The 22,885-nt window shown below is 33.8% G+C and overlaps 1 protein-coding gene across 5 annotated transcripts in view; it reads right to left on the bottom strand.

Moving 5' to 3' along the window:
- The window catches only part of DENND1B (DENN domain containing 1B), a 256,636-nt gene that overhangs the window by 162,931 nt on the left and 70,820 nt on the right, over positions 1-22,885 (bottom strand). For all 5 annotated transcript variants that reach the window (XR_010024876.1, XM_063114157.1, XM_063114160.1 and 2 more), the window contains one exon: positions 11,093-11,136. Coding sequence is in view for 4 of the 5 variants with exons in the window: in XM_063114157.1 (XP_062970227.1) it covers positions 11,093-11,136 (44 nt within the window). In the remaining variant the exon portion in view is untranslated. The remainder of the gene's footprint in view (positions 1-11,092; positions 11,137-22,885) is intronic.

Raw genomic sequence — 22,885 nt, 5'->3', positions numbered from 1 at the left:
AGTCAAACTCATAGAAGCAGAAAGCAGAATGGTAGTTGCCAGGGGCTGCAGGGAAGGAAGAAATGGGTAGTTGCTGTTCAACAGGAATAAATTTCAGTTACAAAAGATGAATGAGTTCTAGAGATCTGCTCTACAACATTGTGCTTATAGTTAACAATACTATACAGTGCACTTAAAAATTTAAGAGGGTAGATCTCATTTATGTGTTCCTCCACAATAAAAAGAAAAAAAAAATCTCAAATCCATCTCCTTTCTCACTTTCTGTTTGACATTTCCCAGTTCAGACTCTCAACAGTTTTCTTAAACAACTGCAATGTCCTTCTAACCAGTCCCCATGTCTCAAACAGGCTCCTTTTCTCCTACTCAAAGCAACTAACCCAAAGTTACCTTCCTAAAATATAGATGTGATTTGGAAATCCCCTTGCTTACATACATGGCTATTTATTTTCTATAGGCTAATGCCAAAGAGCACATCATAATAGGCAAAGTTCATCATAATCTGGCCCCACTACCTTTGTAGCCTCAACATCAAGTTCCACACATCCTACATTCTGGCCAAACTAAATTAGCAGCTATTTGAATAAGCTCTTGTGCTCAATTTAATATTTTGTTACTTCTTCATGCCCTGAGGCTCTACACTTGGAGTTATTTGATATTACTTTTTCCTTCATGCCCCATATCCTATAAATAATCATGTCGGCAAGTTTTTCCTATTTTAAATCAATAAACAATGATGTAAAATTTTTAAACTATTGCAATTTAGGATGTAAAACATATTGAATGATCCTAGCTGGCCAGCTGGAGTCTGTAAAGATCCAAAGGAGGAAGTTAGAGATATTGTTCATTTTTTACAAACCAAAATATTTGCAAAGGTCACAGATGTGATTATTAACCTATATTTCTCATTATGGATTTAAAGAAATAATTTGGGTCTATAAAAGCAGTTCTCTGAGACTCTTTCTCCCTAAACCTTGCCTTGGTAAGTTCATTTACATAAGTAAATTCTAAATCATCATCCTCTCCTGAACTCCAGTCAGAGGTTTCCTACTACTTAGAAGACATTCCTACTAGAATACCTTGCATATCCAAAATCGAAAACATCATCCTCCCTCAAAATATAATCCTCCTCCCAAACACATTATTTCTACAATGTCAGACTAACTTTCTTCTACTCTAACTTTTTCAAAACTTTAAAACCAGGGAACAATCTTTCTTTTATTTATACACACACACACATCAGAAACTAGTTAAAACCACATGGAACCTTGTGTCTGCAGTTTGCAAAAATGACCACTAGACTGCACTGTTGTCTCATCTGATCAAATAAACTAAAGATAAAGCTATATGTTACCATTTAGTACTAACTTAACAAGATAAGCTGCAATATTATCACTTATCTAGAAAAAGACATATGAATAAACATGTAACTGTGTACTTGAATAATTAAGTTACAAAACAAAATAATTCATATTTTAAATAAAATATATATCATCACAATTAAAATACTCAATATATAACAAGCATGAAGTTCATTTTTGAAATTAGGTCCATCTAAATAAGGCAAAATATTAAGCAAATATTGTATACTACTTAACATTTCTTTTTTAATTTTTTGGCAGCTGGCTGGTATGCAGTAAACATCATACCTATGAAACATCATACCTAAGATCACATATCTTTAAGATTTAAAACATCTAACATATGCAAAGTCTATTAAAATGCACATAATTTATCTGAATCAAAATGAAAATATATCTAATAAGCAACACCATTCATCTGAACTCTTTTAGCTCTCCCTTAATACAAAAATGCATTACTTTTCTCCAAAACATAGCAGCTGGGAATAAAAGGAAAGATTTCAAATGATCATTTTCACATCATATTCCATCATCTTTTCATCAGTTTCTCCAAGCTTTTCTTTGAGCCCCATTCTTTTACAAGAGGTCTCTTTTTAGATCAATCCATATTTCCATAATCCACAGCGCTCTTTCCTCCTCTTCTCCCCAGGGTGGACTAACCCCCCACATCCAGAACTATGGCTTACAACTGTCATTAAGCCTTATAACAATAACAAGATAACAAAAGAACGGGTGGGGATGAGGCTAGCTGGTACCATATGTTCAAGTTCAATATTTTCAGCCAATGCAGAATATTTTTAGCTAATGCAGAATATTTTTTAAACTTAAAAAAATTAACAGTAAAGCACCTTCATGTCTACTTGTTTCCTCTATTTGTATCAGGCTTAAATTTTAAATATTAATGAGCAACTTGGCAATACTTCCTTTAAAGAGCTTATCTATTAATAATGCACTGAAAGGAAGAGGGAAAAATAGAAATCACCAAACAGAAAGGTGAGGTAGCAATTTATGGATAGTTACTCATTTTATAACCTACAAGCCCCATTCAACTTACATCTATTCCCAAAAAAGAATTTTCCCTAAAAGTCATCTTTTAAAGCAGTACAGTTAAAATAAGCAAGATTATTTCAAGATAACATATTCCATATGAAGTAACAACGACTTTATACTAATTTTGAAAGACTTTGTTTTTCATCAAGTAACATCTAAAAATGCCACTCTTGTTATTTCCATCCTTTGTTTCATAGTTAACTAATTTTAACTTCTTTTTAAACTAAAGATAAAGAAAATTTTGAAGTATAAAATTTTGAACTGGCAAAGAAACTTTCATGTCCCCATAATATTATATTTATTTATTTTTCTCTTGACTTTGGGAGTATTGTTTCTGATTCATCAGCCTACTTTATATCACTTGGGAAAAATAATTTCTGCATTCTATTTCTCTCAAAGACTCAGAATCCTTTATACAACTAAATTACAATTGTACTTTTGTCAAATGTTTACTATTCAACCAAAAGTAAGTTTTTGTGAAACCACCTTTATTTCTTTCAATCTTGATCATCTATTATTATTTAATTTCTATAGGTGGCTGTGTAATGTCAGACCTTCCAGGTTTGGTCTGAAATATTTGCATAGTTAGGATATAATAATTTCACTACCATAAAAGTAGATATAAAAACCTTACCTTTAAGAGCACATTAAAGTAAAATCTGTTCACCCTTCAGTAGAAAAATAAGGTCATTTTTACAGGGATTTTCAAATACAATTTTATTATCTAAAACGTATGCAAAAATATTCTTTTCTATAGGAGTTCGCCAGATCACATAGTTCTGTTTTCCAGCAAACACCCCTGCTATAAAGCAAAATTTCTAAAATATCACTGTCTTTCCAAATTAGTTTCCCTGTTTGCAATAATTTTTCTTTAATTTTAACAGTTTAAAAGCATGCAGGTAAAATAAGAATGTGACTGTTTTGCCTTGAGCTTCCTAACTATACCAGCAAAAGAAATCTAGCCTATATAAAGAGAAATGGATAGATGAGAAGATATACTTATGACGATGATCTTAGATTGATTTTTATGCACTTTCCCACATTCTTGCTTATAATATTTCATTTTGATTCTTCTTTTTCAGACATAAGAATATACTAATAAGATACCACTGTGTGTATCTACAAAGCAGACTGATAAGAAATAATAGATATTTTAGGATTATTAAACTAGATCACTGATAAAATTTTTGTAATATGAAACAAGGTAAGCAGCCATGATAGAATTATAATTCCCTTACATTTACCCATCATCTCTCTGTATAAAATTTCATTTCATTAAAAATTCAGAAATCAATGTCTTCCAATATGTGTTCATATGTAATAAATATACTCATACCTGCAGTGAAATAAAAAGTTGTTATCACACATCAAAAACTGATTCAAGACATTTCACTCTTTCCATTGGGAAAAATAACAGTTGATATAGAATGCAATTAAACTCCTTTTTTCTGTGTCTGATGTAATCAACTGGTAGTTAAAAATGACAGAATCAAGTCTAAACAAGCAAAAAAAAAATTCTGCTTTTTAAAAATCCATAATAAATCTTTACTTTGAAAGTATTAGGATTTCTAAATTATTTAGATCTTCTTTATGACTGATGCAAGAAGCAAAATTATAAAATGTCAAGGTATCAATGTACTTCAATTTCAAATCACGAAAAACTCTAATCATTCGGACCAAATCCATTTTAAATCAAAAAGAAATATTTTTTTAAGCAATGGATGTGTAAAAACATTTTAAATAAAAAAGTAGGCATTCTTCCTAAATCATGCAGACCATCCATTAGACACTTTGAACATAAAAAGAAAATCATATACAGTGCTAAGTATATTTTAATAATAGCTAACTAGCAGGCTGCCTGCAGTTATAAAGACCTATGAAGATACATAGCTGAAGGGTAAAATTTTAAATGTTCTGCTATTACTGTATAATACATAACTTTATATATATATAAATTAACCCATTTATCATAGGTTAGCGATGGCGAACTTTTCTGTGACAGCGGAAGTGGTGGTGCAGGTCCACGCACCACCAGCTATGGTTTTCATGCAGGAACCAGTGCCAGATCCCCACCACTCATCTCTTTATCTTGATTTTTGCCACAAAAGGGGCAAGTGTTCTTGGCATGCTAGCTGATCTCAGTCTTCTTCACCACAGCATGTCCCGCATTTACCATAGATCTCGACCTTCTTGGTATATTTAGCCATGTCGCTGTGAATTATACATATAAGCTCAGAGAGCAATACATAATTTTCAATACTATTCACTCTTAGAACTGTAATTCAAGCTGTTTCCAGATAATTTCTACCAAGATTTATCTAGTTAATGGAATTTTTATTACTGTCGTAATTAAAAATAATCATGACATAAGCACTTTTCTAAAAATATTTCTAAATGAATTTTTATCACCTAACATGGGAGCACATACTAGGTTGTCAATATGTAATGAATTTTTTTTTTTAATCTTCTATAGAAATAAGGGGAGGGAAAGGAATACACAAATCAGTTACTCATCATGAACAGTCAGTCATGGACCTACTAAATCTTTATGTTGCCAAACCCCTCTGCTAAGCAACACCTTTTCATTCATACTTTAATGAATCCCTATTATATATAGAGATTATATATATATATATATCTGTCATAACAACAGTTTGAAATTTTTCTAAACTTGAAGTTACACACCACTCTTACATCCATCCCTCTTAGTAGATTACCTTGCCTCCTATTTTTCCAAGATTAAGCTAACCTATCAGGAATTTATTCAACTTCCTTTGACCTGTCACTCGTTCAAGTAACCATTAGAAAAACATTTATCCAGATATTATCATGTGCCAGCCACTCTGCTAGATATGGTGAGATTGAAAATTAGAAGATTCTGCCCCTTTCCCTTCAAGAAACATAAATATAGCTTAGGGGAGATACAGACATATTTTTCTTTAAAAAAAGGAATATAACTGAAGAGTGTAGAGGTACATATAAGAGGCTACGGAAGCATAGACAGGCTGCCTTGGAGGATAAGGAAAATCTTCGAAAAAGGATTAATTTTCAAACTGAAGTTTAAGAATAAGTAGAACTGGACCACACAGAAGAAACAGAATGGAAAAGAGAAGTTAAAAACAGAAATGCCACCCCAAAAAAGAGAAACAAGGCTTGAGAAGGGACAGAGTGTGAAGGAAATCTGGCCATGCCCTCCCGTTTGCTGAATGCTTACCCCAGTGCTTCGGACAGACCTTACCTCCTGCAGTGAGTCCTGTGAGCTGTTGTGTCATTCACGGCATAGCATATGTCTTTTTTTATTATTATTTATTTATTGTGGTTAGCCGGTACAGGGAATGAACCCTGGACCTTGGAGTTAGCAGCACTGTGCTCTGACCATCTGAGCTATCCGGCCAGCCCAACGTGGCATATTTCTGATGGCAAAAAGCATATAACTGAAAGGGTTAGAATCCAAACTCAAATCAACGTTATCCAAAAAAAATAGGTCTTCAATTAAATGCAAGAAGTAACGTTATGAAGTCTTCAGTTATCACCCTGCCTCGATTTCAAATCATGAAATAATTTCATCATTCTGTCTTTCCAATGCAATAGGGTGTCACACTCAGTTACCCTAACTATATATGGGGGAGTCCTCCACTCTCACCCTGAGGAAGACCAATTTAAGGAAAAAACTCAGTGATCATGGAATAAAGTTTAAAGATCGCCTTCCATCCACTCCTCCTAGCCACCAGCATCTCCACATGAACCTCAGTCATGCACTCAAGTCAGAAGCAGAGCCGGAATAATAGTTCACTTGTGGTTTCCAGTTCACTTTTCCTTCCTGGAAAGCAAGAACCACGAGTCTTCTTCAAAGCCTTATCGTGCCAGACAATCACCTTGCAAAAAAAGCACTCGATGAATAATTTTAAGTTCTTAAGACAGCTAAAGTTACATGCTAATTGTCTGGGTTAAGTTCATTTGTTCAATATTTGGCAAAATGTTTCATCTCTGATTAAAGAGTAGCACTCAAAAACATAACTAAAAAGACCTTGAAAATATAGCACTATTTTTAATAAATCTTTCAACTCTCCTACACATCTATTTTTACCCGTTCACTCTATGAGTATACAGTACAGTAGTCCCTCAGTATCCACAGGGAATTGGTTCCAGGAACCCAGTGGATACCAAAACTCAGAGAAGCTCAGTATCCTCATATAAAACGGCATCATATTTTTATATAAACCACACATATCCTTCCATACACTTTAAATCATCTCTAGATTACTCACAATACCTAATACAATGTAAATAGTTGTTAAACTGTATTTTTTATCTATATTTTATTTTTATTTTTTATTGTTTTTTTTTTTCAAATATTTTCAATCCACAGTTTGTTGAACCTATGGATGTGGAACCCACAGATTTAGAGGGCTGTGTACCTAAATACATCACCAAAAATGTTGATGTTTATGAGACTATAAGTCTACAATTCAGAAAGGCCTTTGCTCTTATTGTGTTAAAATGAAATGTTTCTTTATGTTTGGAGTGTATCGATAAACGAGTTTATAAAGTCTCATAAATTTAAGAAGCTCTGTTCTGATCAGCTTATAAAGAGAAATGTACGTAAACTGAATATTCCTAAAAGATCTATGAGGTAAGGAAACTGAAATTCTAACATTTAAAAAGGGCAAGATTTTAAAAATAATTCTTTGGGAATTTAAATTCACATTATAAAGGTAAATCTTCAGCAAATTCATCAAGTTTTATAATTTTTGCTTAAGGAAAATAGCCCTGATTTAGCAATGTTAAGTATAGTACGAGCATACATTTTATTCTACTTTTGCTTGGTTTTCCCAAATTATTCAGATTAATTAATGCTGACACGACATAATATTTTTAACGATGTTGTCTGGCTATTGCTAAGGCTGCTGTCCTGCTGACTGTGCCAATTTGTCTGGCTGTGCTAAAGCCTGGAATCCTGCTCACAGTGCCAACTGTAGTGCTCCTAATCCTGTTCGTGACACCAGTTGTAAAGTTGGGCAACCACGCTAGTTGTCGGGCTCTTTTACCTGCCAGTAATCCTGCAATGACAGGGCTGATTATTGAACTAGGGCTCGGTCTGGAGCTCCCAGCCCCCTCAAGCCCATTCACAGACTGGGTCACAAACCCTTCATATGCTGGGCTTGGTCACCAGACCCCTTCACACAGGTCTATGATATAGATAACCAGCCAAAAGGGCCTTGGAGCCACAGGTTGGAAAGCAAGGCCATGCAGGGCAGACACCTAAGGCTGATGCCCACCCACCTGCCTCACCAAACTCTCTCTCTCTCTCTCTCTCTCTTTTTCTCTGCCTCTCTCTACTCTCTCTACTCTCTCTCTCTCTCTCTCTCTCTCTCTCAAGAACACAAGAATAGCAACAAAACTAAAAAGATACATTGGCGCACATGCGCACTAACTACACACACACACACACACACACACACACACACACACACACACACACACAATTTGCTTACAAAGGATGCTGAACCACACCCAACTGGACTCGAGGCATGGGCCCTGACCAAACTATTCTATTTTCCCAACAGATGTAAAATGTAAATTCCTATTCAATTAAATTTAATCATTGCTCTGGTAAACTTTATTTCAACAGTAATTATATTTTGTAGTATATCCACTTAAACATTTTTTTCAAATCTGTAAGTAACCAAAATGATGAACTGATATGCAGTTGAGTTAATTAATGCATAATTTCTCAGAAGGAATACTAAAACACTGATTACTAAGCATAGTTGAAGTCTATATACTTTTTCTTATTTTTGTACACTATAAAAAGGCTACATAGTCTTTGAGTCATTTTAACAAATGTGTTCATTTTTCCTATTTTATGAAGATGTAAAAGAGATGTACACAGCTGTAGAAAGCTGTAGAAATATTACCAGTATGCATGAGTCTGTTAAAATTCTTGGGTATTACTGAAAGTTCTCAGTTATCCAACCCCCATGGATTTTTTTTTCTCCCCTGTCAAACAGAAGTTAGTTACTTAGTTTAAAATTCTAATTACTAATTACTATGAGTGTTTAAAACTACAGTAAGAGCAATAGTGTCAGTGAAACACAACTAGGTATATGCTTTTGTTTTTCAAAGAAAAAGAATAATTTTGCCCTAAAACAGCAATTCTTGGGATTTTCTTTGTTTTAGGTTTTTTTGGTTTTCTTTTTTTTTTTTTTTTTTCCCTGCCCTTTTTTAAACCTCTGGATTCTTTTATATCCTTGGGATTTATTAAGGACCCTGAAAAGCTAGCTGTTCATATAACTATTAAAATTTATGGTATTGGAAATTAAAACTAACAAATTTTTTAAAGAGGTATGGATTCATTTGCTAAGAGCAATGAAGAATTCATTGCATGTGAACACAAATAGCACAAATATGATAGTGATGATGATGATGATGATGAATAGTTTTGACCTTGCAGACCTCTGAGACTTGTCTTAAAGTGTCAGTTTGATCTTGACTCTGAGAACACAATAAAACAAAATGTAATTTTAATCTTGTTTGATAATATTTGACTCTGAAAAGAGGCTATGACAATTGTGGAAATAAAGTTCACTCCCATTTGACAGGCTTACTTCCTCAGTTTTGATGGGCTTACTTCCTTGATTTACCAATTAATGCTTTGGGGCTGGTTAGTGAGCTTAGTGTTGTTAACACCAAGGTCAAGTGTTCAGATCCCCTTTCTGGCCAGCCACCAAAAAAAAAAAAAAAAAAAAAAAAAAGGAATTAATTAATGTTTTTGCCTACAATATGAAAGGTTATTCTTACGCATGTGGCAATTCTCAAATTCGAACATTCACACCTTTGTATTTTCTTAGGTTACAAACACTTTCTCAGATTAATCATCCTAATGCAGCAATACCGCTCCATTGCATTCGCCTCAAGGCCTTGAAGGACCAGCTCTTCAGCAAGGCAAACTGTTCCCAAAACCCAACCTCATTTTCTTTTACAGTTTCATCTCCTACTTTTCCTTCATACAAAACCCTCCACTATATTTAAAAAAAAAAAAAAAAATCACAACTCCTGAAATATGATACGGGTTGTCACATGGGCTCTTCTACTGCCAAGGAACGCATACTCCAAGAAGTATATAATAAACCAATGCCTGCGGCGGCCCAACAGCTCCATGTGGTACAGCCAAAGGGGTAATGGACTGACATGGTTTCTTTGGATTAAATTACGTACTGCTTTTAAATTATAAAGATACTGAGAGAAAAACTATTATGGTAATTTTGGGGGGAAAAGAGTTAAAATAAGTGAGGAGAGTTGGGGACAGCATTCTAAGCAGAAGGAACAACACGGCTTCATGGTGAAGAGCACGTGCTTCGCATCAGACAGACATGCCTTCGAATCTTAGTTCTGCCTCTTAAAAGCAGTGTGACCTAAGGTAAACTTCTCACTTAAGCTTCAGTGTGGAGGATGATACTTTTTTCCAGCAGTCCTGGGATGATTTGAAAATAAAATTAATTATGTAGATAAAGCACCTAGTATAGTGCCCAGTACATGGTAAGAACTAAATAAAGAGCTCCTTTTAAATTAGTATTACTGAGGCAGTCTCAGAACCAGTGAAAAGGCTGGTTAGGAAGTGGACAGCTGGTAAAGAAGGGTAAGAAACACACAAAGAGTACTTCTGTCTTGCGCAGTATTCGTTTATTCACCAGAAAAGCATATAGCAAAACCATTCTTCAAGACCCTTGGCTAGATAACCATGCAAAGCTTGGTTTATTTAGATATGAAGTGAAATAGTTAGATAAAATGGTATCTAAAGTTCCTTTCAGCTCTAATCTTCAGAAAGACTGTAAGAACAGCTGTGAACTGAAATTCTAGGGGTTATGAATGTTCACCGCCATCACATCGTTAATTGCTTTTGTACTGCACTATGTGAGGGCTTACTGATGTCCTGCCGAACTCACAAATTTTGGAAACGGAGCAACAATTCAGCCCCAACTAAAAAATTCCAAGCACCATCAACTTTAAAATGATAAATCTATAATGTGATAAACTTTTAAAATTTTTTCTATTTACATACACTACATAAAAATACTTCATCATTTGGTCATACTAAATATTTAAGGAGTTATAGAATACTATAACTTAAAATATGAAAGAAATAAATTCATCCTGCAGTCTCCCATGCCATATCTTTATAAGAAAGTAAAGCTATCAATAAGAATTGTTTAAAAATAACAAAATATTGACAATTCAACTTCTAGATGTAAATGATTCAGATATTACTGAGACAAGGAGAGAATTGATCACATTTATAGCAGTTACACTTCTAAGTAGGCAGAAAATAAGAGTGTATTCAAAAAAGATTTAGTACTGTGAAATTATTTTTAAGGGCGAAATTCTTTAATGCTTCCAAATATATATTCCATCTATAAATTAAAAGAGTATAAAAATATATTGAAACTATAAACATCCAGTCCTTATTACTTTCAATATAAGGGCTTCATCATCACCCATCTACGTAGAAACTTGAAAAGATCCTTCTATCTGCACACATGCCCTTTCTTTCCTCACAGTTGGTTAAGGGTAAACAATTACAGCTATTCATATGTAGAAGTAGTAGTAGTCACAGCAGTAATAACAGAAATAATCATAATATTCCAATTTTAAATGGTTTTTTAAAAAATTTATGTGGTTCCAACCTGGTCTCCAAAGTCCTCTGGAAATTTCCACAATATCACAGGATCTGTAAATAATTGACACACATCATTAAACAGGCAAAAGAATGCATTTAAAGAAACAGTCTTGTTAAAATACTCAAAAGTGTCAAAGCTACATTAATTATAATTTTTAATTTTTCTTTAAATATTTACAGTTGGTGAGGTTCACGTCTTTTCCTCTATTGAATATAATATTCCTATCTTTTAAGGGTTTTAATGACCTTCAGAATAGGAACAGATGAAATTAAGAACTTGATCATGTTGTTAAAAATCATTATTTCTTTCAGCAACTCCATTTTTTATTTATATACCTTAGATTTTAAGATACCGAACTTTGAATTTTCAATTTTAACTACCCTTACAAAAATACTGGTTTTAATTTAAAAATAAAAATATAAACATGATAAATATGTAATCACATATATTATAGCCCTCAAGAACTAGACCAAAATATACCTTAAATTTCCATTTAAATCCCAATTAAGAATTTATAAAAACTGTAATGTTTGCTGCTTTATATCAGTTTTTAAATCCCATATTTGCAATTTTAAAATCGTTTTTAAAAATAACAGATAAGTTCATAGATATAAGACAGCTTATTTAAAATATAATTGATATTTGCAGAGTATTTCAGAGAAATTTTTCTAATGTTATACCTAGTAATTGATGTATATAAATCAACATTGTTTTATAAGATTCACACTGGTTTTTCATTTTCATTACTTCTTATAAAACTTCTTTTCTACTTAGTATATACATAGTTCTTAGTTTTAATTAGCACCAGTAAATGTTTTGGTCATGTATTTATTTTTTAATTCTGTCAAAAACAAACTTCTGAATACTTCAAATGTGTTTTTAAAAGATAGGATAAAATGAATTAGTATTACTTCTGATAAAACCTCTGAAAGCCCTAATATGAGTGATTAGTACCACTGACACAATAGGGTTTGAACTCCACTCCAAGTTAAGGGACTTGGTGGATCAAAAATGCCACTTTATGGTAGATAACACCAAGGTCAAGCGTTCAGATCCTGTACAGGCCAGTTGCCAAAAACACACACACACACACATATATATATACGTGTATATATATCCCTTTATGTACCCAATCAGTGAAAAATTACAGGTCTGTTCCATTATTTCTACTATTCTATACTGCTTTTTAAAAAGTACAATCCAAAGATGCATAATTTCAAAAATTTTAATTGCAAAACTCAAGTCTCTAGGAACATTTTTAGCATGCGCTGGCTCCTCTTGTGTTTTTACTTATGTTCAACAGAATTTTTTTCAAATATTTTAATTTTAAAAGAAAAGAAAACATGTTTTCTACAATTAAACTTTTTAGCCTGTCCGGGTACCCAGGGCATGGAGAAGAGGACCAGACCCCCTCTCCCACCACCAGGCTCACCATGTCAGCTCTTTGGGGCCTGCCCAGGGACCAAAGGCATGGAGAAGGGGACAGGACCCTGCTCCCACAACCAGGCACACCTCGCCAGTGCCTCAGGACCCATCTGGAGAGCCGGGGCATGGAGAAGGGGACCGGACCCCCCCCCCCAAAACCAGGCACCCTGCACTGGCACCTCAGGGCCCGCCCGGGGACCCGGGGTAAGGAGCCAGGGATCGGGCTCTCTCCACAACCAGGCACACTGCCAGCACCAAGGAGCATGCCAAAAACATCTCCTCCATGTGGGTGGTCCACCACAGCCACCATGATAGCCGTGGCTGCCACTAAGGCAGCTAGACACCACAACCACCATGCAGATGGTCCGCCAGCCACTGGAGTGAGTTGACAGAAGGAGAGTCAGCAGCAGAGATAAAGAAAGGAGGAGGATGTCTCTGTCCACCGAGCCCATTTCAGAGTGACAGAAAAGACATCTGCTCTATGATAGTACCGGGGGACCTGATCACACCTCTCAGCATTGGACAGATCATTTGGGCAGCAAATCAACAGAATAACCATTATTCTTTCAGAGAGAGAGAAGAAATCTAGGGTGATTAGAGGGGGGTGGGAGGAGGGAAAGGGGGATGGGGAGAGATTGGACAGGGGCATAAAGAATAATTATGATTTCTAACAATATATATGCTAGTAATATTGATTTGATCAACATATCTCAATGTTGAACCCCAAAAATACATATAATCAATTTTGATTCAATAAAAATTTTTTTAAAAAATTTTTTTAACTTTTTACTTATTAAGGAATAAAGTTTCCATATAAATTAATAAATTATTTAAAACACTGTATATGAGAATAATGCATTACAAATTTATGAAGGTAATATTAAGTGATTATTTCTTCACGTAAATGATTACGTCCTCATGTAAAACAAAATGTATTCATCACTTTCTAAGATGAAACATGAAATGCATTATACATCACCTAAAAATACTCAGACATTAACGTCTCATGGGTAATTACGTTCCCAATTGGAAAAAATATGCATACACTTATGTGACAACATTACCAAAATGGCTGTTGAGATTTGAATCTCATAAAACAAGTGTATAATGGAATCTTCATAAAATAGTAAATAGAAGTTATTATCCTGATAAATATAATGGCCATATAAATAAGTCAGCATGCAGAAATGTAGAATAGTCCTTTCTCATAAATAAGGGAATTACAGGGTTTCAGTGCAAATATTTACAAATATTCTTCCTCACATGTGGAATCTAAAAAGAAAAAGTGGTTCTCATAGAAGTAGAGACTAGAATACTGGTAACCAGAGGCCGGGAGGGGTGGGAGGTGCAGAAGAGGAGAGGTGGTGGATGACGAGAACAAAACGATGCTGCCTACCCTAAGTGAGTCATTGCACATTATATGCATATATCTAAACAACACACTGTACCCCACAGAAATAAGTATAAAAAAACTGAAAAACAATAAAATCAAAATATCCCTTTTAAACAACCTCAACTTTATAGTCACCATTTGAAAAAAATGTTTGTGACAAGTTTCTTACACATATGTCTTAACACCAGGACGCTGATCTTGTTGCATGGCCCTTACGGTTGGCCCTTGTTGTTTGCAGCATTTGCCTAAGTGCGTTTCGCTGTCTCGCTTGTCCTCATCCCTGAACTCTACCATGTTTTTTCCGTATACTCTGTTTTTTTTCCACAAAGAGACAACGAGTACATGACTATAGCATCTATTGGTTTAATCACCCAGTGGAAAATATCCTATTTCTTTCCATTAAATGAATTTTACCCCTCAGCACTCAAAAATATTAGAATCATGTGCATCCAGATTTTGAAGTGGATGAACTTAGTTACTGCCTATGTGGTTAGATTCAGACCACATCTGACACATCTTTGTAGCAAGTTTTCAGAAGTACTGCAAAGGAAGAAACAACAGGGCTCTGCAAAAAATAATCCGATTCAACAGCTTTACACCCAGACTGAATTTTCTGTTCCCCGAGGATTACTTTCCAGATACTCAATCTGATCTGTCAATGTATCTGGCAACGTTAGGTCAATTTTATGCTGATTTTATGGGTGAAAGGATAAGAACTGCTGGTGGGAATCACGGTAGCCAGTGATGACTAATAGATGCTGTGCTGCTCCTCTTTCCAATGTCTACTAGTAATTCAAAGGAGATTCCGTATCTTAATTTAAAAAATGAAAAAAAAAAAACCTTTGTAGCCAATAATCTAGAAATCAAATATGAAAGGAAGAATACATAACTCGATTTTGACATAAATACGATTTTTTATTTTAATATGAGAATATCACAGTATAGTAAGAAAAATAAATTTTTATTAAGTCAGCAAATTTGCGAGGTGAATATTTAAAGTATTATTTGTATATCAACATCACAAGAATTCAAATGTCATGATTAAGTATTTTTTAAAATGTGAAGTAAGGTAAATTCAGCAATATTTTATTTTTTTTCTCAATCAGATATTTCTCATTTTCTGGCTTTTCATTACAAACAAAAATTAAAATAAGTCAGAATACTAGTGTGATTCTACTACACTACAAAAATATGCAGGTAAAACTTTCAATTTGCATAAGTAAATAATATTTACTTAATTCTGTGGATTAAATACACAGTGTCTTTAAAAGTATGCACGTGTAAAATCTCAGTTCAGAGACAACTGTATATGCTTTTGAAAAGACAGAACATACAGTATCAGTATTTTGCTTTATCATAGCTTTCAATGCTTTATTTTACCTAATTGTAAAATAAGAAGTTTTATATATGAGGAAATTAAGGCCAAAGCGATGAGGAGTTTGTCTTAGTCATACACCTAGGTAATGCCAGAGACTACAGCTTTCTCAGTGGAGATGTAAGAAGCACCTATTTTAAATAATTTTTAATTATTAACACATTTTTTGGCCCATTTAACTTAATATTATCTCTTCTTAAAATAAAATATTATATTTATCTCAAAATCGACTTATGTATTCTTCCTTTCATATTTGATTTCTAGATTATTGGCAGCAAAGGGTTTTTTTTGTTTGTTTATTTGTTTACAATTTCTAAAATGTATTCTGCCTTCTTGCAACTGTCAAGACTTCATGCCTATTGTTCCTCCAGTCTAGAATGTCCTCCCAGGCCCACCTTAGAGACCAAATCATCCTTTGCTTGTCAAATTTGTGTCAATTTACATGTCCTTTTCCTCCGAAGTCCTTTGGTGACTCTCTAAATTAAGTTAAATTTCATTAGGTGCTCCTGCAGCACCCTGTCCTTTTAGTATCATAACGTATCTTGGCATGCCCCCCAGCAAAACAAAGATTTACAGCATTGGTGAAATGATATCACTCATTCTGACAAGATAGTAATAAAATGCTCTACTGATCCATCCCCCCCACAAAAACAATATTATAAAATGCATAACATTACAAACGTTAAGACTATAAGCATCAGTGAAAATAAAAACAAATTCATTCCTGAAAAGTCTTAAATTCAGACTACATTTAATTTTGATAAAAGATATAATCGGATGTTTTATGCATTATTTAAAGTTAACATATAGATGATAATATAGAATTTCGACCATTTTTAAAGGTCTAGTTGAGTAGTTCTCAAACTTTAGCAGGCAACAGCAATGTCTAGACAGCTTGTCAAAACACACATCGCTGGGTCCCACTCACAGAACTTCTGACTCAGCAGGTCTAGGTGGGTCTGAGAAACTGCAGTTCTAGCAAGCTCCCAGGTGATACTGATGCGACTGGTCTAAGGACCACACTTTGAGAGCTAATAGCATAGACTACGTATCTCTCACAGTGATTAGCCTTATGTGCCACATGTTAAGACATTTAATATTTGCTGGCTGTAAATACTGTTTAAAATAAGACAATGATTAATTCAAAATTCTGTTCATTACGTGAATATTTTATTAAACAACAGGTATATCTTCATAATGCTAGGAAAAAACATCAACCATGGCAACTGTAGCAGATAATTTTATTAAGAAAAACACTACCAAAATGTTTTTAAAACGCTTTCTGTACTAATAAATACTGCTAATACTATAATACTACTTCCATACCCCCATGAAGAATTTTATTTCCTAATTGAGTGTTTTATTACACTGGAACTATGAAGGTACTTCTAAAATTCATGGAAAGATTCACATTTATCTTTTAATTCCATTTTTCCCCTAACTTTTTGAAGTACCCTTGTAGTTATATGTACATAAGGCTATGCTGACTATTATCCCCTCTAGCTCTGTACTCTCTATACAAACACACTGGCTGTCCATATCTACATAAGACAGATGTCTTTTTGTACCTTACCATCTCACATATGTGAGGAAATATTCTTTTGCTCTTCTTTCTTAGAACTTTCATAGAATTCAAGCAATTAGTTCCACTCTGAGAAACAGAAAGGATAAATGCACAGAAAGGCTATCTATGAATAGAAAAACACTTAAAGCCTCTGTTTTCTCTTTTACTTTTTTGATATTTTCAAGAAAAGGTTCATTATATACAAATAGAATCTTAGAGTTTTCTGAATGGGAAAGGACCTTAAAGACTCTTTTTCACCATCCAGACTTAGGAATGTTATACTGGACCCCGTGTCTGGAGCTCCTAACTATTGAGGCCAATACTAGAATCCAGGTATCACTGCTTCCAGCATGACATTCTTTCTAAAATATGCTGCTGCATATAACACATACCACAAATAAACCCAGTTTGCTCTACGTAGTTGAACTTTGATTTTACTGTTCATTCATTGGACGGTAGTTTAAAGTATATTCACGAGACTAGAAATGTTCTTAATTAGCTACAGGAAGATATTTCCAGCAAACTAAATGCTTAAATTTCTTTGTAAAACAATGGTTTGAACCCTACAGGTTTCCTCTGACCAGTACTTGTAAATCTGTATGTGGGAAACCCAGAAAAGGAAATTAACCACTAATAGTACTCACATCAATATTCTCTCAATCTGGAATTTAAATAGTTCTTCATTAATCATTTGTTTGACTTACATATACAAAAACTCACAGAAATGAAAACATTATTCAAGATGTTTTACTTTATAACCAGTTACAAAGATACAGATCACACTTCTGTTTGTTGCTTTATGTAATACATATGTTTAAAAGGAAAAAGCAAGCAATTTGGGATATTTTCCCATTTGTTCTAAAAATGAACATAAGCAATGGTGCAAGGAAAATCTAATGCAATGATTCCACTGCAATTATCTCCATTCTAAAGAGTCACCTGGATAATCAAAATACCCCAAATGTAAAATAGTTTTGGTGATTTTGAAACTCAATCCATAAAAAATAATTTAATGAATAATTCTAGCCTTTCTAAATGTTTCTCCCCAGAATGATATAAAACTAGCATCACAACTCAAAATGAAGAAGATCTTTCTGATCATATATTAGCAAATTCTAACGAAGGTAATGAAAATGGAACATCAAAGAATCTTAAGAAAATATAATCGGTAGCATGTTAGACATATCATTTTGCTACTTCTATTCCTTTTAAACAAGACCTATTATAATAAAATGAAAACCCTCATCAATCACCTGGTAGAGTAATTCCAAACTTAACCAAACAGGGCTAATGGGTGAGAATTGAATTGAAAACACCTTGACAAAGAAAGCAATTTCTTTTCTTCGCACTCCTCTGAAGCTGTGGGGGATCATGGTAATCGAACTATCAACAGTGAGGGGCCATCTGTCCCAAGGGCCCTCCACAAGAGGTAAAAAAAGGAAAAAAAAGTCAACAACAAAAAAGGGAAAGAAATGCTATACAACAGATGTTCAATCATGATTAATCTATAACAAGAAACTTCCAACTGAGAATCAATGTTTTGACGTTTTTCAGATACCAATCATTAAAAGCCAACACAAAAGTTTTTATAAGAACACAGGGGGAAAAAAACTAATAGGTTGCTTGTAGAAAGATGATCTGTCATACAAAACCTGATATACCTTTTAATTAGCTGAGATGTTCATCATATCCTAAAGCAATAGCTTTTATTATGATTTCCTTAAAGAGGAAAGAAGACAAGAGGCCATGCATTCAATTAGCATGAGACAGTTTTTCTAGTTATTCTACAAGTGTATGATTAAATAAAAGGAAGATATGTATTTTTATTCACAATACTCATTATACTTAACTTTTGAACTAAAATATTTTCAAGAAACACAGCCTTAACATAAAACTTCAAAAATATAAAATTAACTGAACCACTCAAAAAGCAGTTTCATTTCATTCATAACATTTAAAATAATTTTCATATTATACCAAAAAATAATTGTGGGTAGAAGTGCAAATTAGGTCAAAGCTTTTCTTGTTTTATATTAAGACAGTGTGAAGTACAGATATAACAGGCACAGTTTCAATAACTTGGGAATAAGTTCATGAGTAGAATCATATTAACTTAAAAATAACTCAAAGTTTACTGAAATAAAAATATGTGTAAGCTATATCAAAAAAATTACAGGAAATACTTAAAAACTAATTTTAATAAGAATAATGCAACTATAATACAAAATATTAAAGAACCAAATTAAACCATGCATCATGTTTCTTTCAGAATACTTTCAAGCTGGAATCAAATGCAACACAGAATAAACTTAAGACTCAAACAAATAAATTCATAAGAAACTAACTGTAAATGCAATAATTCTTTATCTATCTTTGTATCTACAAACCCTAGAAATGAATTCTGTGATCCCAGAGAGATGGCATCTCACGCACATGACAGAGGCAAGCACAAATGCCCTCTGGAAAAAGAAACATGCAACTCAGGTCTTGTCAAACATGTTTGCAACTCAATATTACTATAGAGAATCTAAACACCTGTGATTATAACCCATCAGAAACAGACTTAAGAAATTAATTCTGTTTTGCTCCCACCTCAAAGGCATCACATATTAAAATTATCTGAAATAACATATATAATAAGAATGTTTAAAATGTTTTAAAAATAAAATAAGCATTTGAAACATGAGCAAGCAATAAGAGATTGGGGTTTTTTTTAAGGCAAATTTTAAAAAGAATTAGAATTTTAAAAAATATAAAAATATAGTCTATGAAATCTATTATTATAAAATAAACAGCTGATTATTAACGAATGAAGAGAGAAACAGTGAAGTGAGTCAGACACAAAAGATATTAAACAGAATGAGGCACAGAAAGACAAAAAAAATTAAATTAAATATAAAGGAGGTTAAGAAAAAGAGACCAGAATGATAATATAAATCTATTTAGAGTTCTAAAAGATGAGACCAAAGGGACTGGAGGTGTGTATAATGAGGGAGGGAAGAAAATAATATTAGAAAAAATAAAGACTAATTTCTCCAAAATATTTGATAGACATAAATTTTCAGATTTATAAATCACAACCCAAGTAAGATCTCAGAAAAGATATAACTAGCGGCATCGTAATAAAACTACAAAGTACAAAAAGATATGGATATCTTTAAAAGCATCCTAGAGATAAAAGAGATAACTAGAAAAATATGTATGAGAAGGTCTTCAAAAAGTTCATGGAAAGATTCATATTATCTTTTAATTCCATTTTCACATGAACTTTTTGAAGTACCCACATATATTATTACATTGACAGCAGACTTCTTAATAATAGCAATGGAAGCCAGAAGACAGTGGAATAATACATTTAAAATCTTTAAGTTTAAAATCTTTGTTTGTAGGCAAAATAAAGACATTTTCAGAAAGACAAAACTGGAAGATATTCCAAGAGTGGCTAAAGATTGTAACATCTGGAAATAAAAATAATTCTCAAAAAGGAAAGTGTAAAATGTAAGAAATTACATATTTCATGTATGCAGACATATATATAGATACAATCATGTCACATAACAACACTTGATCAACAATGGACCACATATATGATGATGATCCCATAACATTATAATGGAGATGAAAAATTCTTCCCTCCTAGTGATGTAGCCATTGTAACATCATAGCACAACTTATGCATATAGAAGCAACAGGCTATACCATATAGCCTAGGTGTGTAGTTGACTATACATCAAGGTTTGTGTAAGCATACTCTGTGATGTTCACATAACAACAAAATCACCTCATGACACATTTCTCAGAACATATCTCTGTTGTTAAGCAACACATGACCATGCAGCGTTTTCTGAAGTACTTTGTTTGCAATTAATGACGTCCTGGAAATAATTTAAATATCCATCCATATGAAAACGTTTATATCATTATTATTCTATGAAATACTATACAGCCCTGAAAAAGACTGCAGTCTCAGAAAAAATTATATTCATTCCTATGAAAAAATCTCTAAAATAAGATGAGGTCAGAGAGATAAGGGGGAATATAAAGGGCCTTAAGAGTCATTAAAAAAAAAATTGGCTTGTACTCTGGGAAAGGAAGCCACAGAAGAATTGGAGTAGAGGGGTGACATGGTGACATTTTAACAGGATCACCTGGTTTCTGTGTTGAATATAAACTGAAAGGTGACAAAATAATAAAACCAGTTATGAGACTACTGCAATAATTCAGATAATATTTTCAATGAACCTCCTACTAAAAGAACTTGGATCTTATATACTATTGGCACTGGCAATTTTAGGTGAAAGAGCAGGGAAGGGAGCAAGTAATATAAGATATACATGATCCACCCTCCTGAGATAGAATTTGTCCCAAGGGCAATAGAGCCTAAGAGTCAAAGGGAAACTCTCCCAATAGATTACAGTGGGTGTTTTATGAACCTGAGCGTCCAATGATCTTACTAGCAAGTGGGTACTCTGGGAAGGAAAGGACAATGTTTTATAAAACTAAATGAGCTCCAGTTTCGGTTTTTTGTTTTGTTTGTTTGTTTTTTTCACCTTTATACTTACATTGTTGTCAGTTGTTTATTTCTGCAGAGAGAATTTGATAAAGTTTTTGAGACACCTTAAAAAGAGATGCCTTATAAACTCAATTTAAATGAACACAGCCATGCTAAAGAGGAATGGGGGTCAGACTAGCATAAGTAATTTTGGAAATGAAGCTCTTACAAACATATTCTAATCCCTAGATTTTGTATTCGCAGAGAAATGCACTATAAATTTTTAAAACATCTTATGTGTATTCTATTTTTTTATTGAATTCATTATACATATTTTGGGGGTATACTGTTGACTATCATTATTTGTGTACAATATGTGATGATCAAATCAATATCAGCATATGCATTACTACAAATCATAATTATTCTTTGTATCCCTTACCCGGTTTATCCCTAGCTCCCCCGCTCCGCTCCCCCTTTAGTAACCATAGATTTGTTCTCTCACTCTGAAAGTTCAACATATTATTGTGGTCCTTCCTTCCTTCCTTCCTTCCTTCCTTCCTTCCTTCCTTCCTTCCTTCCTTCCTTCCTTCCTTCCTTCCTTCCCTCCCTTTTCCTTCTTTCTTAGCACCCACTGATGAGTGAGGACATAAAGTATTCCTCTTTCTGTGCCTGGCTTATTTCACTTAAGATAATTTTCTCCAAGCTCATCCATGTTTGGTACAAAAAGAAGAATTTTATTCTGTTTTTATGGCTGAGTAGCATTCCATTATGTATACACACCACATTTTCCTTACCTCGTCCATCCATCAATGGACATTCAGGTTGGTTCCATATCTTGGATATTATAAATAGAGCTGCAATGAGCACGGGAGTGCTGCTACCCCTTCAACATGACGATTTCCCTTTGTTTGGGTAATTTGTTTGGGATTGCTGGATCATATGGTACTTCTATCTGTAGTTGTTTGAGAAACCTCCATACCATACTATACTATACTCCAAAGTGGCCGCACTATTTTACAATCCCGCCAACAGTGTAGAAGAGTTCCCCTTTCTCCACAACTTTGCCAGCATTTGTTAGTCTCAGTCTTTTTAATACTGGCCAGTCTAACTGGGGTGAGATATCTCAGTGTGGTTTTGATTTGCATTTCCCTGATGATTAGTGATGCTGAGCATTTTTTCATGTGTCTGTTGGACATTTGTAAGTCTTCCTTTGAAAAATATCTATTCAGCTCCTTTCCCCTAAATGAGCTCTAGTTCTGCAGAACTCCTTTAACACAGATAATGAGGAACCATGTCCTTATCCACTTTGTAGAACTGCAACATGAATGGCAGTCCAGGAGCCAAGAACAGCAACAGCAAAACACGGTGCGCTTCAAGTGGTGACCTGAGATGGGGTCAAGTGTCACTGTCAGCACCAGCCATTGTCACAAACATCATCCTATGTGGAGCACTAAACAAAGTCTAGAGAAATAGTTACATGTTGATGTGGAAATGACTCAGTGAGACATCAAAAACAAAGGCATAACACATAGCAGTTGAGGGAGACA

This window comes from Cynocephalus volans, chromosome 11 (assembly GCF_027409185.1).
Source record: "Cynocephalus volans isolate mCynVol1 chromosome 11, mCynVol1.pri, whole genome shotgun sequence".
NCBI classification, from domain to species: domain Eukaryota; kingdom Metazoa; phylum Chordata; class Mammalia; order Dermoptera; family Cynocephalidae; genus Cynocephalus; species Cynocephalus volans.
Note: the sequence above shows the minus strand (reverse complement) of the source record. Positions and strands in the feature narration are given on the sequence as shown.